At 40.2% G+C, this 18,749-nt stretch overlaps 1 protein-coding gene across 6 annotated transcripts in view; it reads left to right on the top strand.

Moving 5' to 3' along the window:
- Positions 1-25: 25 nt before the first annotated feature.
- The window catches only part of LRP1B (LDL receptor related protein 1B), a 553,237-nt gene continuing 534,513 nt past the window's right edge, over positions 26-18,749 (top strand). For all 6 annotated transcript variants that reach the window (XM_080600673.1, XM_080600668.1, XM_080600674.1 and 3 more), the window contains exon 1: positions 26-11,184. In XM_080600673.1, coding sequence (XP_080456799.1) covers positions 11,145-11,184 — 40 coding nt within the window. In that variant the 5' untranslated portion in view covers positions 26-11,144. The remainder of the gene's footprint in view (positions 11,185-18,749) is intronic.

The raw sequence follows: 18,749 nt of genomic DNA, 5'->3' as shown, positions 1-18,749 counted from the left end.
AGCTGCTGGGACTTAGGAGTAAGTACGTTTTCCACAGAAAACGGAAAAACTTTGCAAGGAAATGGAAGTATCAGATAGTGACTAGATAAGTTTGCTCTCTTTTGAGTTATAAACTATCTATGAAGGCTGACAGGGCGGTACGCAGTTTGGTACTGGTAGTTTAAAATGATTTTGCTGTCCTGTACAAATAAAGCAGTTTGGTGAGAAGCAGCTACTGCAGCATGACTTCCCCAGAGCGGACTCATGCAGTCAGCCTCCCTTGGGGTACTGCTCACTGGGATGAACATAAGCCCCCTTAGATGTAAATCAGAAATGTCATGGTATCTTCCCTTTGATGAGAAACGTCTCAGATAGTTCTTAATTGCATGTGATGGAGAGGAGTCTCCATTTAACAGCTGATGCCTGTTATTAGATCATGTAATGTTGCAAAGGCTCAGGATCAAGCTACGGGGTTTAAAAGAAGCGACAGAAATGTTTCCTCTGAGGTGCTCACATCGCAAAAGCATCCGAGTGGAGAAACACTCAGCCAAGAGATTCCTGGGCTTGTTTTGTGTTAATATTTACCGTGTGTAATGCATCCTGTTTTCTGGCTAGTCTGTATCCTGATGGAAAACTATCTTCTTTTCAACTTGACCTGCCTGAGACCATGATATTTGGCTTGTGGTTAAATGAATGATTTTTTATTGAAACCCGCAGTTTTTACCACTATAAAAATAGGTGTGAAGCCAGATGATTTAAATACTTTCAGCTATTTCAGCATAAACAATTTCGTGTGCTTGAAATGAAGTTTTGAAAATATTAATTACAAAATTGAAAAAAAGCAGGTTTCCTGAAAATGTCTCTGGCCTGATAAACAAAAAGAGGAATGACACAACAGTCTTGTGTGCAGTTGTACTTTCAACACAGGGTTTTGTCTCAAAGTTGACACAACGTTTTTTTCTGACTTTCATGTTTCCTTGTGTCATAGCAGAAAAGATGAGCATATGTATGTGCAACTGCATCATCTTTAATTTCTGCCCTATGAGTTTTTTTCATTAGTATTCTTTGCTGCTCATTAGTATTTCTTAGCAGTCTTTTCCCAGGAATCTTTTGCGAAGGATTTTTTGTGAGAAGTGTTGAGTGTTTCTGTAGCTTGGTGTTTGAAACAGAAGCAGCTTTAATTGGATGCACCAGATCATGCAGTACGTTTTATTCTCTGGCTAGGTGTCTGCTCCCATGCACAATAAAGTCAAAGAAAGAACTTGGATCGATCTGGCAGAGTTTATTATTAGGACGAGATTATAATCAGGAGGTAGATGAACAAAAAAAGTCATAATTACTTTTGTATAAACATGATTATAAATTTAAAATTCATCTAATAATATTCAATACATATTCTGAGATATTAATTTTAAATGCACTGCTTCAGTGATTAATCTTGTCTTAAATTTGCTTAAGTATCAAAACCAAAGGAACACAAAGGGACATTCAGAAAAAATTCTTTTAACTATTTGGATATTTATAAAATGGCTCTTGTTCTGGTATTTACCTAGTACTAGTTTTTTTGTTTTTTTTTTTCTTACTGAGTTTTTGTTTTGCCTTGTTTTTAAACTTGCTGGCTGATTCGTAAGTGAAGGCAATGGGAGTTTTTCGATTAACATCATTGAACTATGAAACAGGCATCGCATGTCATTGCATACATCAACCCATCAGTTTAGTCTCAGTGTCTTATTTTTTTGAATGAAACAAAATAATAACTCTACAGGGCAGCTGATCGCCTTATTATTTTCCATAAATCTACATTACTGTCACACATGAGAACTGCCTTTCTGCCAGAGACGAGTTTCGATTAAAAGGCTGCCAGAATGAATGTACCTGCCTTGCATCCCGAAGTCAGAGCAATTTGGTTCCAGCAAAATACGAGAGCAGATTTTGCAAATGAAGGCCCTCTGCTTAAAACATCCTGCCACCATTTTTACAGAGTTGGCTTGAGGAAATCAACAGCTGAAGTGTCTTTTTACTGCTCGGATGGATCATAGCTCACTTTTCTCTGTCTAGACAGAGAAATGTATCGTCAGAGGATAGTGGTTTTTACTACAGATGATAATGCAGTTGTTACTTTGCATACCATTTACAAAAAAAACTAATTGTGTTACTTCATGTTTTTTGTAGATGCTACTTAGTCCCTTATTACAATGCTGGACAGGATTATGGTAAAAGATTGCAATATTCAAAAAGGTATAAGTTAGTTACTTTTTTCAGGAGCCACTTCTAAATAGGAAAGTTCAGCTGCCTGATGCACTGTGGCACACCTTGTGCTTCCAGCAAGGGTCCTTCCCATTAGGTCCTTCCTTCTTTGGGTCTTAGTTTATTATTAATTCAAGTTCACACATTTTAAAAGTTGTTGGTGGCATATCAGGTGGCTAGTTGCCTTATGATAAAATTACTCATACTTTCCTGTCTCTTAGTGAATTTTCTGGGAGGAAAACCATCACCTTTTCCTGTGTGCCGAAAGGTGGGGTTGATAGAGAAATCACTTGCATGCTGCTGTACTCACTGGGTCATCAAATAAAGCTGTGGTTTAATAAGAGCATCTGCCTCTGCAGATTCACGGCAGATTCATATCGACACAGAGCTCATTGCTCACCCCGTATTGGTTGCAAATACAAGCGTCTCGGTACCAAAAATGACAGGATTTTAGAGCGGTCTTTCTGAAAAGAAACTGCAGGTAGATTAAAAAACAATAATTATAAAAATATTTGTGTCAGATGCATCTAGAATGAGGGTATTTAAAGGGAAAGCGTTCTGTACCGTTCTCCCCTTTTGTGTGAAAACTTAAGGAAATCCTTCTGCAGCAAGGCCAACAGAAGCCGGTAATTGTAACATTACCTCTGTGGCACGACAGGCAATTTAAGGCTAAGCCCACATATTGATGCTCTTTGCATTTGCTCTTTCCTTCTGAGGGTACCTTGGGGACTGATGAAGATGTGAGAAATACCCCAAGCCCTTTCCTGAAACAGCCTCGTGGGAGTAATTAAGGGAGGGGAGGCTCACAGAGGTTTGCAGCCCTTTCGGTCCCCTCATCCTCCACCATGTACCTCCCCACCGGTGAGCTCCGATGTGTGCAGAGCTCAGGAGTGCACTGCTCAGTGCTCGGTGCCTAAGGAAGCCTTTGAGAAGTGCGGTTCCTAGCAGTGAAGGCAGCTTCAAGCTTTTCAGAAAGCCTGTGTGCACAGCGGGGCTTTTATAACGTTTGCCAACTATCTCGTCTTCAAAGCTAGAGCAGAATTGGAGACACAGTTTGGGGAAAATCAGCTTGGTCCCAACAAGCCAATTTAAAATAATTTTAAAGGTAAAAAGCAGTGAAGAGTCTGTGCTGATTCTGTTGTAAAAGGCAGAGATGTCACACCTGCCATACGCTCCCATAAGTTTTCATTGCTCTGAACTTCTGGAAGTAATTGTTATTACCAATACGGTAAAACAGCAGAAAAGCTCCCCTCAAGCAATATGTAGATATTTTTTTTTTTTTGTCCCAGCAAATGACTGGTGATGTGAGGATTTCTTTGATGACATGAAAGATTTGTTTAAAACTGCCTTGTCCTTTGGTAGCCCACATAAAAAAATAATACTGGTAGAGGTGTACTGAAGTCGGCTTTGCTGCCTCCTAACGTGCCAGAGCAGAGTGCGTGTAAGTCTGTAGTGTGAATGTATTATTCCCTGTAACGTGATGTATGCAGTGGAAGTCAACCCCACAAAAAGCACGGGAGATAGCTACAGGGGTTTGGTCGAGACACAAGTACTTCAAGTTCTTTACTATTTTTACTTCTTTCAAAAAAGAACGGAGAAAACAGGACAATATTATTTGAGCTACAGAATATGGCATACCTGGAACGGTGGGTACACTAGGCTCTTTTTGCAGGACTACCGCCTTTAATGTTATCTCAACAAGAGGATTTTTGTGGAAAACAGGTTCTGCATTGGCTTTGCCTTCATCCAAAACTCCTCTCCTGCTCTGGGGCTCTTCTGCCAGCTGGCTTCGGCTCTGCCAACTGCTACAGAAACAAGAGCTCGTTCCAGTTCACCTCACCCAGAAATAGCCCGCTGTGTGTATTCCTTCATAGCCCAGCTTTCTGCTCTCTATTTTAACACCCCCGCACCAACGTCTTTGGGGAGGGTCCTCACTGTGCAAGGGATTTTGTCATGCAGGCTGAGCTGCAGGACCCTCTGCCTCCTTTCCATGCTCAGCGCACCGAGGCTGCTGCAGAGAGGTCAGAGCTCTTTGTCGCAAGAGATCCAGGGGCACTGCAGCTTCAAGCACTTGAAAAGACAAAATCTTGCAAGGACTTCCAAGGAAACATATAATATCTCAATTCTCTTTTAAAGCTGCCAGAGAATAAAATAATAACAAATCCCTCTCCTGATAATCCCATTGCAACCAGAGGGAGACAGAAGAAAAGTACTTTATTTCTCAGCAAAAAGTCTGATTATACTTTGATATCCAGAAATCCTCAAAGAACATCCAACAGACACTAGTGGGCAAGATGTTAGATCACCCATTTAATTTACAGATGACTGGATTAAAAACAAATAGTTATATAAAATTTTACGCAGTCATGTGGGCACGATGAAGGCTTCCCAAAATGTATTCTGAAACAACTAGGACATGTACAGCATCTTTGTGTTCCAGGCCAAAAGGGGTGTCCAGGTCATGTGTCAGTCCTCGATCTATCACAGCAAAAGAGATGCAAGAGTTTTCTTAGCTCAGGCCCAAATTACTGCTGTGATCGCAGTTATCTGCCTAAATGAGAGCATAGCAGCTAATGCAGTATTGTTTGATAGAGAGGACAAGTAGAAGAGCACTAAAAGTCATTTGAAAGTTAGGAATTTTTATTTTATTTCAACTTTCTCTAATGAGAAACACAGATTTCCTTTTTTTTTTTTTTTTTAATGCATATTCAAATACTTCTTTAAATCTTCCCCATTAAGCTTAAGCAACTAAATGTATTAGTTCCACCAGAACGGAGTATGCCTACCAGGTATGCTGAATCCCAGAGTTCCCCTCTCCCGTACATCACAGGGACCCTTCACATTGAAAGCTCGGAGAGCATGTATGACACATTATTCCAGATACCTACGTCAAAATTTCTTGATTGCTTTGCAGACTTGGCTTACTTTGCAAATCCTGCAAGTACATTTCAATCAAGCTTGAATTTGACTTAAAAATAAAAATATTTCATCCAAGAAATTGGATTTTTCAATTTATTATAACTTTAAAAAAAGATTCAAGCTAGTGTGGGTGACCCAATATAGTATGACTATGATGTTTTAAAAATCATCAAAGCAATTCTTTCTTATCATGTGAATTTGCTTGCAAGTATGACCTTACTTGCTACGTTTTCTACATGTACTGCAGTGCTTCAACCACATGATTTCCAGTAATCTTTCATGGCTATAGATTTGCATAGAAAGTCAGATGGCTAATAGCATTTCTATGATGCCACTTTTCTTTGTATCAACTTCATCTGAAATTTAAATACATTGAAATTACAGGGAAATTGAAACTGGAGCAGCAACTCTCCTTTTCCTGGGGAGATTAGTTAAGATTTGTATATACGTTTTACAAGCCTCTTAAACACTGTAGTGGGCAATGGCTTTCCTCTCTTCATCTGTGAAATCAAGGAAACTGTAAATGAGAGGCCTTACTTGTACAACCTCAGTGTAGTTGAAAGGAAACGGTTGCTGGATGTGCTGTACGTACTGCTACTACAGAATTTCCGGGGCTGATAAATCAAAAAAAGGCTTTTCTCCACATTCAAGTGAGACTCGAAGGGAAGAACAGATGACTGAACTTATTAAGGCCGTGAATCAAGTTAGAAGGGGCTAAGAGTCCACCGATATACAGAGAAGTGTTTTTATGAACTTTGAAGGATATTTTAGTACTTATTGATCAAAGCTCCAAAAAGAAAGGAAAACAAACAAACAAACAAACAAAAAACACTCTTCTTTTTGCAACAGTTTAGACTCATTGTCCTACAGATAGTATTCTCATGCTCCAGTCATTGTGTAGGACCCCAACACTGGTGGTGAAAATCCTCCACTCCTCAAGGATCTTGCTTTTCAAAGCCATAATAAAGGGTAGTAATATGGCACCAGAAATTCAGAACAACACAGCCTCTATCATCTCTTCAGGTACTCTTCACTCTTTTCCTGTGCGTTTCTGGCCCCAAGATACAAAAAATAACCGTTTTTTGATAAAAGTCAGATGCAAAGTGCAGTGATAAGTGCTGAATTTTCTGAATTGGTAACCTTAAACCCATGGCTGGATGTAGCAAACAGTCTAGTCGCCGTACAGTTTTTTTTTATACTCTCCATTTATACTTAATGCATGGTTTCAGTCTTCTGAATAGTTTTAAGTGTCATAATTACAACTCTCCTGCCTGCATTGTACTTAAGGCCATAGCCCTTGAGTCATGATACCTGTGAACCTGACATTTACAGAGGTTTTGACCCCATTAGTTGGGCAAACCTGAGTGCCTTTGAGTCACTGCAGTGCTTTGGGGAAATCTTTATCTTATTCCCATATAATTAAGGAAGTCCAAGCCGCAGTGGTTCAGCATAGAGTGTCTTATGCTCATTCAAGGAGTATTACAGGGGACTGCAGAAAAGCTATGTTAAGATCTCCAGGACTGTAATCAGTGACCTTTGGTTGCCAAGCAAAACACAGGGGCAGTTATTTGGTGTCTCGAATGTCACATTTTCCCACTTGTGAAGACTCTATTGTCAAACGGGATAACTTACACTGCTGCAAGAAGCAGTTCAGTAAATGTATTTTGTGTATAATACCTATTTAATACATCAAATCAATAGCTTTCCTATAGAAAGGCGTGTTCCCTTTGCAGCGTGGCTGGCGCTGCAGGGACAGCGAGACACGCTTGCAGCCTCGTGACCAGGAGCACACATTGCCCGGCCGGTCACGCAGGAGAGGGGGACAGCCCAGTCACAAGCTGGAGCTTTATTCTTTGGATCTTTGTGCGGCAAGAGGAGAGAGTGAAATTTTGCATCATCTGCATGTCTCAAAGGACAGAACTGAAATTCCCACTAGAGCAAGGTCAGGATGATAAAAGTGACATGAAAGAGAGCCTTTTTAGAAGGATGTCATTGAAAATCTTGGACTTTAGAAGGAACAAATGTCTCAGAGAGTTGGTAATGGGATATGGATTATTTCTCCTATAGGTCACTGTCTCTGTTCTGATACAGATCAGCGCTAGTGGCCGAATCCTAAGTAGCTAATGGCTCAGTTAGGCAGGCACTGTGAATGTACTGACTGTTTTGGTCCATTTTCTCATGTGATTATTCACATCTCAAAAATGCCACTTTGAATCTGAGTAACTGCTATCCCTATTAGCACTGTAAACAAAAAGGTCAAGGACTGAGCTGGAACAAAGGCTGAGCTATTGCCTCTTCAGGCTGGATTTAGCCTGGAAGCTCACAGGGGAGATAGAGTTACTCTGCAGAGAGACTTCCAGCTGCAAATGACTGCTGAAAAATGTCCAGCTGTATTGGTGCTCTGGCATAAGGACTCATTAGAAATTAAAATAATGCGATGAAAACTTTTTAGTAAATGTAGTTCATGCTCACACAGGGAGGGCAATCAAAATAATTTTATACCTACAACAACAACAACAAAATTCAATATTGTTTAGAAGATGGTTTTCTGCTGCTGTCTGTTGTGTAGCCTTCAAAATTGTAATCACTTTTCTTATCTTAGACATTTCTAATCTTATATATTTGTATATCCCATGCATTTCAATGGAAATTATGCACAGAAATATGTTGAATCCCATTGTTTCCACCCCAAACTGACTATGTGTTTCAGGGCCCAATGCTTTCCTGATTGAGAATTGATGAACACCGTGAGAACACCAATAAGTGAGAATGTCAAAAATCTTCTAGTGTCTAAAGCTGTGTTTTGCCAGAACACAAACCTAATATTCTAGAAAATGGTAAACTGATCTGCTGGGTGAGACAAATTGCATGTTAAAATTTTGTCCCCCAAAATGGGGGCGAACACACCAGTGACGTTAGTAGCCCTCCAGGATGCACAACAGCAAGTAGTGAGTGAGAAGCGATGAGAAAGAAGTAATTAGAAATAACAATGAAGAAGTAATGAGCTCCTCTTTTCTGCCCCCCCAGTTGCCCCTGTCACAAAACACAGAACACATGCTGCTTAAATGCTCAGCTCTGAGCAAGTAAATGAAACACTTCTACCACCCACCCTCCATGGTAGCATCCCTTATCTCTCAGGCATACTGATGAAGGACTGGACACAACAAATGCCTAACAGTTAGGTCTTTGGAAGGATTGGGATGTGAGGACAAAGGTGTCAGCAGGTCCCTGTCACTTCGCAGATGTTATACAGCGAAACAGGGTTTGAGGATGGAGTACAGAGATCCCCACCTTGCTTAGTAAGAAATTACACGGTCACAATTAGCATTTTGTCTTCTCTATTGCAGACTGCACTACTTTTCTCAGCTGTCTTCTCTATAGGTTCCAGATTTGCTCTGAAAAATCATGCCGGGTCTACCTCCAGAGACAAGATCTATTTTTGTTAATGCAGGTAGCTGTCTCTGATCATTTCTGTACCTGTGAAGGTGCAGATACACGGGGCAGTTTCACACAGGAAATAAAAAGGGATTTTCAGGTTAATTAGGCGTCATTTGTGAATGTCATTGGCAGCTGAGGTGGTGATGGAAGGAGCGAGTGGAATGTGGGATGAGAGGACCTTCCTGGGTCATGGCACCACCGCATAACCTCGTTTATAAATTAATCCAGCTCTGTTTTCAGCTGATTGGGTTTATGGAGTCTTTTTGTCTCTACTGTCCTTCCTAGGAGGTTGTCCAAGAAGATGGTGCCTTATCAGGAGCCTTCAACTTCTTAACCTTTGCTATTCATAGCCATAAGACACAGTCACTTATTCCTTGGCCAGTGTCATTCTCAAATACTTCTCTCCTCTTGCTGTCTACTCCTTTTTCTCTCTAACCCATCCAGCCTTACCTCATTATTTAGATGCATGAGATAAACAAGATTGTTTGGTTCTGGGCTAATTTGTAATATATTGGACTTTTCTTTTAAAGGGCACCTCAGGTAAAAAATATAATATCAACGTAAAGTCTAATTTTATGTCAGTGTTATTTTGGAGTGATTCAGTGTATCTGTCTGCAATGTGACTAGAAGGTTGATAAAGTAATTACCGTTTTTATGAATCTTGGAGTTATTATTCCCTTAGTACAAGCCCTTGTAACTTGTCAGCTTCAGGGGGAACATTCATCACAATTTTTTTTATGGTGACATGATATGAAAATGGCTTATGCAGGAAAATTCAGCTTACATATTCTAATAACTTCTTTCAATTTGTACTTCCCACCAGCACCATTAATATGCAAATACAATACAAAATTGTGATGTCACATTATAGACCTATTCTCTATATTCTACTTCATATATGATGTTTGCTATTCTACTGGAAAGTATATGGACAAAAAATAATTATGACACTAGTCTGTGTTCACCATAACCAACAAGGGAAAGGTAGAAAAGGAAAAAGAAATATTGGGGAAAAAACTTAATGTTTGTCTCAGCCTGTGGCAAGCATCCTTTCTAGATCACAGAAATGTATCAATAGTGTCCCTGGAAAGCATTAGTTTCTTCCATACTGGTTTTCTGTTGTGTGAGGCAGAAGATCATACTGACACTCAGATTTGGAATTTTGGTTCGCTTCCTCAGTTGTACTACTTTGCAAAATATTTACATAAAATTATTTTTAAATAAGATTACTGTTTGCATGAGTAATACATATAGTTAAAGACTTATTTTTTGTAAACTCTAACTTACTTTTCAGTAAGTGTGAAACTTTTAAGTACTCAGATGAATGTTAATTTAGTATCCAACTTCAATCAGTTACAAGTAACTTCAAGAAAACTGTACAAAATATGCAAAACTGCAGGGAATTAGCGTGTTTAAAACAAACAAACAACAACAACAACAAAACAAAACAAAAAAAAGACAAAAAAAAAACAAACAGAAAACTATAAGAAGAAAGCAGGTGTTTGCAGCTGCTAATTAGAGATGTCCATCCCTGTTCTCTATGACTCCACAGGCTGAGGTGTAAAAATAATTTGTTGGAAATATCGATAGCCAATAAGAAAAAATGATGTCAAAACCATTGCCTGGAAAGCTGCTTTTTAACCAGGGGTCCTAGCAACCTGCTGCTTTTTAAATTTTCTGAACCATGATACACCAGCCTGATGATGTATAACTTTGACATGTCACTTAAAAATGTTCTTCTTGGTATAAGAAAAACAGTGCAAGAAAGGCAGCGAACTAAACAATACCACAAGGAAGTTGCTTGAACTTAGAATCAATTTTATTTTAAAATCAGATATTAATGCCATTTCCAGTTCTGTTTGTTTTGTTCTTTATTTTTTATAGCCCTGTTGGCAGGTAAGCCTAGACATATCCATCATTTTCTTTTAAGCTTTATCTGATGGCAGTGATTATAACTTTATAAACTCTATCACCGGATCCTCCCCCCAAGACCTAGACACTAATTTGAAATTTATGAAGTATTTAAGTACTTGGTCTAAAGCTGAGATCCAAGAGCTACCGTTCATCTGCTAATGTTTTGGCTAAGGTTACGCAGACATCTAAAGATCTGCAGAAGCACCTCAGTCTTCTTGAAAGAGATACCTGGCTCACAGCAAATATGGGCCTCCCCCAGCATTATAAACCATGCAGATACTGGGATCACACCAGCCACTGCTTTACTTGCTCCATTTTTTAATTTAATTTAATTTTATTTTTACTTCATGAATAATTATGGTGTCTTATACAATTTTTAAAAGACCAGAGATGAAAGTTAGAAAGTATTCGTCAGGATTTTGCCTTTTTTTCAGGTGCAATGGGTTCAGGTCAGGTGTGATTAAGGAGGATAAAAGTTCAGGTCAGCTGAGATTCTTTAATCAGGTGTCTCCTCATTGGACTTGGTGGAAAACACCTGGACCTCATAAGGATTCAGGGAGCAAGGGCAGAAAACAAAAGGCAGGAATGCTTTTAAGGTGCTCTAAAAGAAATACAGTTTCCTGTTTCTAGGATTTACTACCTGAAGAATGGATATTCAGAAGTGTAGAGCTATGCAGGATGAATGGGGTGAGTTGTAAAAGCTTAATGATATGAAAATAAAATTAATAATGGGGGTGGTGGTGGTGAGAGCTATCTCAGCTAAGGGTAGGTCTGGGGAAAGCGTGTTGTTTTTTACGCTTAGTAGGCGGTTAAGAGTCTGGGAAGTTAAATGGAAAGACAAGTTCTTTACAGAAGCCTTGAGGCAGTTATTATAGTGAAAGAGTAGCAGATTTCATGAAGAGGAGAAAGGTGAGGTAGGGGCTGTTGTTTCTAGTGCACAGACAGCTCCAGCATTCCTGCCTTAGGACCAAAACTCAAGGGGCCTCCAATAATTTCTCTTGGGAGAGCTGTTTGGCTGTAAACTTATTGCACTAATACTGCCTGCATTATAAATTATTCCTGAAACGGGTCTCTAGTTGAACTGGGGGAAGAGCAAAGGTCACTTTCCACGCTGGGGAGAAGTAACTGGTTGATCAGGTCTGTTGGTAGGAGGGATCAGATATTTGTTAACCTGGGGTCCAGGGGTGCGGCCTTCCACGTGTTCTTCCGTGCGAGGCCTGTGAAAGTTTCAATACAAAACAGAGAAATAATCAAATTGCGTGTTGTTAGCTGTAGCTGAACTCCACCCTGAGTGCTGCGGGAGCAGAACTGCAGCACTGTAACAACTGGAGGAGGCTCGTACAGGGATGGAAAAGCAAAAGGGAAGAGAAAAATGCTGTCAAGGAGTCAGTAGGAAATGTTGGACTAGAACTAGCGTTGACTCTGGCTTACTGAAGTGTATAAAGCCTTGCAGAGCAGATTGTGTTTATAACCTCAGAAATTGTTAAGTTTCTTTGAAGTCTGCTAAATAAAGCATGGTGTGTTCTGTATGACGTAGAGCTAGCACTGAAGTTTACTTGTGTAGTGATAAGGCTTCTTATCCAAATACCACCTTTCTGTCTATAATTTGGAACGAACTGTGTCAGACATACATAATTCTGAGTGACTCGGATTGAAAAATACCCGTGTACGTTGTTTTGCTGTGTCAGAACGCTTTTGCCATGCCAACCTAATCCCTGGTCAAAGGAGAGGAGAAACATTTAGGTTCTGGGATATAAACGGATAGAGAAATGAGATTGACTGTCTACTTGAAAGTGATTTGTGTGTCTGGGTTGTATCAATTCTGTGTTTCCTGAGGCTTGATTCAGCCACTTTGAAAAGCAAAGATACAGTATTTCTTAGCTTGAGGCATAGTACAGTGCTTCCATATGCCTAGATAATAACTATACAAATTTCCAACAAAGATCTCATTTCCTTTTATGTTTGAGAGGAAGGAAAGGTAGAAGGCAAGGAGGTGTTTTAAACCATCGAAATAGAGAAAGCCACCAAAGTGCCTTGCTTGTTTCTTTAATAGGTGTTTCAGAGGTAAATCACAATAAAACTTTGCTGAGGTAGGAGCACAAATACAGGCCCTCAGCTATTTGAGTCATCCTGATCACAGGGAAAAAAAATAATGTGCTTTCTGTGCACTTGCTCCCTGGGGCTCAGTGTGCAGGAGTTGGGGGCTCTCCCCTCTCACTTACCTTGTTCACCAGAATCAGGAGTTGGGCAGCAATCAGAGTGATCGCTGTTCTCTGCGGGTGCTTCCAGAAAGCATTTCAGGGCACTGGAGCTGCTCTGTGCCTTTCCCTAACAAAAGCATCAGGCTGAAGTTCGGAGAGCTGCTGTCATTTGTTTGAAGGACAGCTTGAATCGTGGTGGCAACTCGGTGAGCTCCCCCTGTATCGCTGCACGCAGTGATCTGTCTTAGCCAGCACCTATGTGCTCCCCTGGTGGCCCTGTGCCCCAGCCAGGGCAGCTCAGGGGCACCAGCGCAGTCTGGGGTGTACATGGGGCCCAATCCTTTGTTTGGTTTGATAAGGGTAAATTATATTGACTCAGGCGGATATAGCATCAATTTTAATACTGGCGGAATATTTTGGTTGAATGGTGAAGTGCTTTTACATCTTTATATTTCCATATATATATCCCTGAACACCTGTCCTATCTGTTATATAATATCCTCTTTTTTTCTTCAAGGTCAAACTTAAATTAACCTCAGCTACCTACTCCACTGTATTAAAATAAATGTTTCTGGCAATGTCAGCAAAACGCATCGGTCTAATCAGCGTCGCGCAGTGGATTCCTTCTTAATATCAGTTGAGAAGCACTGTCTCATGATTGAGGCTGGATGGCAGCCACAGTGATACTGAGCAATTTCAAATCCCTGGGGTGCGTCTCTGGATGTTTTAGCATTCCCTTGAGTCCTGGAACAATCTCGGTTCTTCTCCTACCTGCGCTATTCAGCACTGAGTTCTGTAGGCTGAGGCTAATCAAAAATATCCCTGCCCAAGGGACAAAGGTGAATTCTTTATTGAGCATTTCCTTCCTCTTAAAGATGTTCAGCTGACTGGCTTTGTTTTTTAAACAGAAATAATAGGGAATTCATTCACCGAAATATCTGTAAACTTCTAAGACACTTGTCGCAGTCTTTTTTTTTCTACTTGAAAAAACAGAAGTTTATCAGGTTTTCCATTTACTGAGAACTGGGTTTTGAAGTATAAATATAACTTAAATTTTAGGGGGAAATCAATGTTTTCAGTGTATTGTAATTTGAATGAATTTTTGATTCTTAGCCCACTTCTAGCCTAATTCATCAGTTGCAACTAATGACCACGTGCTTGTGGTGAACCCATAAAAGCCAGGATGGAGCATTAAAAGCAGAAAAAAGAATCACTCCAATTAGTGCAAAACAGTTGTTGTAAAAGATGTGATAACAACCTTAGAGATATCTAGAGATTACTGGGAGTCTCCAAGAGAAGGCCTGTGTTTCTAATTAGCTGTTAATTAAAATTCTGATTATCTGGCCTGTATCCAGTGATGTTTCCAAACAAGATAACGTGATGCATGTGTAATTCTGGTACGCATTAGAGAATTTTAACTAGATTTCCAACCAACCATTGTCACATAGTTAAGCTACTACAACAAACAAATAACAGTTGTGAAAAATTCAAGTGAAATATATATATATACACATAAAAATAAAAAATGCAGAATAACAAACTCAAGAGACAAAATAGTCTCAGAATCATTGTACTGACATAACAATTTTTCCTTGGTCTCTCTTCCCTTCGAGTTGTTTCATCCTTTATGTAGCTGGCATTTGAGGCTGGTAAGAGCCTATTAGCAAGCGATGAGTAGCAAGGTTTCAAATACAGGCAACCGAGGCTTCAGCTGCGGAGCTAATGTAAATAACAGGAGGCTGGCAGTGGTGAAAAATCCAGACCTCCCTATATATTGGATTTCATGATAACACTGTTTTAAGATTCTGTTCCCCACCTCACAAACCTTTGTCCCTTAATTGTGAAGCAAATGTGAAAGCTGGTTTAATGCAGCTTTTATAATTCACTGAGCTTTTCTCTTTTCAGCAGCTGCCAGCATCTTTCATCGTCTGGTCCTTGGGGAGTACGATGTAGTGTGAGGTACCATGTTTCTGTTTGCTGATGACAATAGTCCTGATGTTACTACATAATCTGGACGTCGCTCAGAAGTGCTGTGCTTTCCACGTGGTCGTGAGCTTTAGGAGAGAAGTCAGCAGTGCGCTCATGTAATGCGTGGGGGGTCATTTGCTTACAACATTTCCTTTCTGAGAGCTTGACTATAAAGGGAAAGCATGGTGACTTTTAACAACACAGAATAACTTTACAGAAGCATAGATTCAACAGTGACATACCACTAGTTATTTTTAAGTCTGGGTAACTTGGTGGTGTTTTCAACTCCTGCTGGTTTTTTAGTAAAGAAAATGTGATTTTAAACATTTGGGGGGGGGGGGGGGGGGAACCCTAACCAGCCCTAATGTGGTGGTCTACATTTGCTGAGTTTTATTTCATCACAGTTAGCTTATGTCTTACTTGTAATGACTGAAGGGACTAATTAGGGGTGTGTGTGTATATATACATTTTCTTTTTTTGTGGAAATCCATACTGGCAGTGCCCAAGTGATTTGTTCTGTTCAAACTTTAATAGAAGAGACTTCTTTTTTTTTTCCCTTTGAGAATTAATTCTTGGTGATTTCTCAGGATAAATTTCACAGGTTTACTAAACTTTTTCACTAACTAACTTGAGAATTCATAGAGGTTTGAGCATCCTTCTAGAAAGATGATAAAGGTGTAATTGGAAAACAAGTTAGATGTTTCAAGGTAACTGTTCAGTGGCTTTTAGTGGTTTTTTTTAGTAACCGTTGAATGCAAAATTGTCTGAGCACTCCTAGAATTGAGCCCAGTCCTGACAAATGATCTGTGGTGCAGTCCTTGGTGCCCATACTGTGTCTCAAGCAGGGAGGCTTGTGCTACCAGCTGCCTGGTGATGTGGTTTCAGGGGAAACGTGGAATTCCGAGCCCAAAGTCCTAATTTAGGCACTTCTCTGCGAGATAGAAGTTTTGAGTTACACTTTTCTGCTAAGGAAGACACATGAGATGGCATTGCAGTCACTTGAGTATGATGGAAATGGTCTTCCAGCATGGTTTGGAAGGAGAACAGTTGGTTAGATACTTGTTGTTCGTGCAATGGATATTGATACCATCCTCAAGGCAAAGTCTGTGGCTCTTGTGCAGGTGGAAACACAGAAATGTATTAAATCAGAACCACCTGTGCCAGAAGGAGCAAGACTTGAAGCCCCCATAGTACAGCATTTTTCATTCAAATTACTCCTAGGCTGCTCTTTCTGCTGTGTCCTTTTAGATGTTGTTGGTACAGGTGTACCTGTATGCCGCACATACACTTGCTCCCTGCACTGGGGGAGTTTATCTCCGCTTCTCCAGATCCTTTTTGTGGCACAGCATTTTCTGAGTGTGGGCACAATGTTGCTACCTGGCCAGCACATTTCTCTTTTTCTACAGGAGTGTGAGCAGTGCTGGCAGCATGAATCAGAAAGTTAACACTGTCTACAGCACACAGGATATGTCTGCCCTGTCCACATCCGTGGTTTCATTAAACAAATAACTGTCAGCTGTGGGTTATTTTTTGTGGTGTCTTCCTCCCTCCCCCAGTTTGGTGACTAATGTCTTTGACATTCAAGCATGTTTAATCCTATATCTTCTTTTGGAAAGGTGAGGGCATTTACTCATCCAGTATTCCTTTATTACTTTTTTCTTTAACAAATGTGCTAAAATGACATAAAGCTGGTTTGCTTGTTCACATTGCTATGATGTGACAGTACCATTTTGTTAATGAAGATAACGATTTCAGGAACCCAGTAAGCATGCTTGGTGAGGGATGGATTTGTCTGCTCTTTTCACCATTGCTTTCTCTGGCACATCCCAGGGCAACTTTTCAAATAAGCTGACTGGAAACAGGGCACTGCTGTTCTTACACAGAAATCTGGCAAGTGCTAACGTCATCTTGAGCTTTATGCTTAAGCTTTATGCTTATTTTATGCTAGTCTTAAAGTTTTATAAAAATAACAACTTTGTGGTTCTTTTGTATGTAATTTTGCTAAGGGGAAGTTCCCAACCCTTTTGATGTTAGTGGCAAAATGCCATTGACTGGTTCAGCCTTGAAATCTATGTATCAACAGGACCACATGAGTAAATAACCTTTTTCCGTGACTTTGACTAAACCTCATTACACACCCACAAGTTTTGCAGAACATTAAAAACAGGGGGAACATGATACTTGCACATGTTATACGCTGAAGAATTCCAATTTTCTTCAAAGCCAGATCTCCTCTGGTATCATACAATTACTTTCACCTGCGTATATGCTTTTACTTCCAGGACTTGCCTTAAATGTGTTTAAAAGATAGGAAGGAATTTCTACCAGGAAAGATGGAAGATCAAATGTTTTCCCTGCCTTCATTTTCTTTATCTTTTTTAGGAGGCTTAGAGACAGCAGCAGGTAATTTGGGGTCTACGTTTTTGAAGAACTTCAGCCCCTAGCTGCTCCCATTACTAAACTCAGCCTTCAGAAAAATGTGGTCACTTCATAAGGATGGCAAACAAGAGCTGGCTGCTTTTGAAAAAATATGTTCATCCTTCACCTAAATTTAAATAAAGATTGAAATAATTCCTTTTTGCTTTCTTTTTAGGTTAATATCGAGGAAACTTGGAATATATATGATAAGGGAAGGAACCTCTGTGGCAAGATTGTGAAAGAGGAAAACATGATTTTGCCTGGCTATGTGCTTGTGCACTTGAATAATTAAACAGGGGCAGCTGGCTTGGGTTTGGTGAACAGGAGGGATGTGCTCTAGAAGCAGTGATGGGATTTATTCCTGGTTTCAGAGTTGGGAGAAGTCCTTGCACGAGTGCAGTATGAGAGAACATCGCCTGATCTCTTTGGTGGCTCATGACAAATACCTGTTCACAACTAGGTTGCCAGTTGTTTTAAAACCTAGATGTGAAGTTAGTGTGGGGCAAAAATAGCGGCTGTCTGCTGGATTGTTGTGAAAGCTGAAATTGGAGAAAGTGAGGTTTTTCACTCTCAATGTGTTTTCGCGCCGAATTTCTCACATACGTTATTCCCCCTCTTCATCATCTCTTCTCCCAGCGATAATGAACAAAACACTGTGTACGTTCCTTAGGATTAAACATGTTTGCTGCCACTCTGGCATTTTACTTCAGAACAGTACTTTGATTTCCTTAGATGAAGGGTTTGTTGTGTTGTGTATGGTTTCATACACTTTCCTGTATTATAAGAAAAAACTGTTAAAAATTAAGTAGGCCTTTTAAAAAGCAGTCTAGCTCTTCGTAGCTTTAGGGCCTGAATTCATGCTCATCACTTAGCAGCTCCCAGCCTTGTGTATTTGAGGCTCATTTGTCTTTCCTGTTTGCTATTTTCCCCCATTCCTCTGCATAGTATCTGCTGTGTAAAAGCTAGTCCAATGAAGCTGTTAAATTCACTGATGCAGGTGCCATTGCAGATCTCAAACATTGAAGTTTGAAGCTGTCGGGAGGAAGAGCGAGTGGGGCTGAACTCTTCTTTTCCTTTTTGAAATGACACCACTCAGTTTCCAGAAGGCTGAAGGAAGATGCTAATGTTTTAATTGCCTTGTCTCCCTGCAGCTGAGATGAATAGTGCCTCAGTATGTGAGGTGGCACGGAGCTGAAATACACGCCAGGAGATGCATGGCAAGAAACACAAAGGCCTTGCTGATTTACTCTCAATGGCCAAACCCTCATTTGTGTACGGCACCGATGATGTATTGCGAAGATTTAAGGGCAGCTGATGGTGGTTATGTCAGATGTGATATGAATGTATGTACATAAATATAAGAGCTTCTTCAGTAATTCCTAGTAGGAAGTTCATAACTTCTGTGGAAAGAAAACAAATTTATGACCAAATACCCGGGCCTGAGTAATCTGTTGGGGTGCTGAGGAGGGGAGGAAAAGGTGTTTAGAGCTAAGTCACAGCTACCTTCCAGTTTCTTGGGGGTATATCAGATGGGATTCAAGTTTCAATCTGGTTTTCAGATGCTCTCTTAGGGCAAGCTCGGGTGGTTCAGGTTCCCCAGATATGCAGCATATTTTAAGTTCAACAGCTGTGTTTCACTGTAGTACCTAGAGGTGTGGGTATATC

The sequence above is a fragment of the Anser brachyrhynchus genome (genome assembly GCF_964034855.1).
Source record: "Anser brachyrhynchus genome assembly, chromosome: 7".
NCBI lineage: Eukaryota > Metazoa > Chordata > Aves > Anseriformes > Anatidae > Anser > Anser brachyrhynchus.
This window is presented reverse-complemented; position numbering and strand designations above follow the sequence as displayed.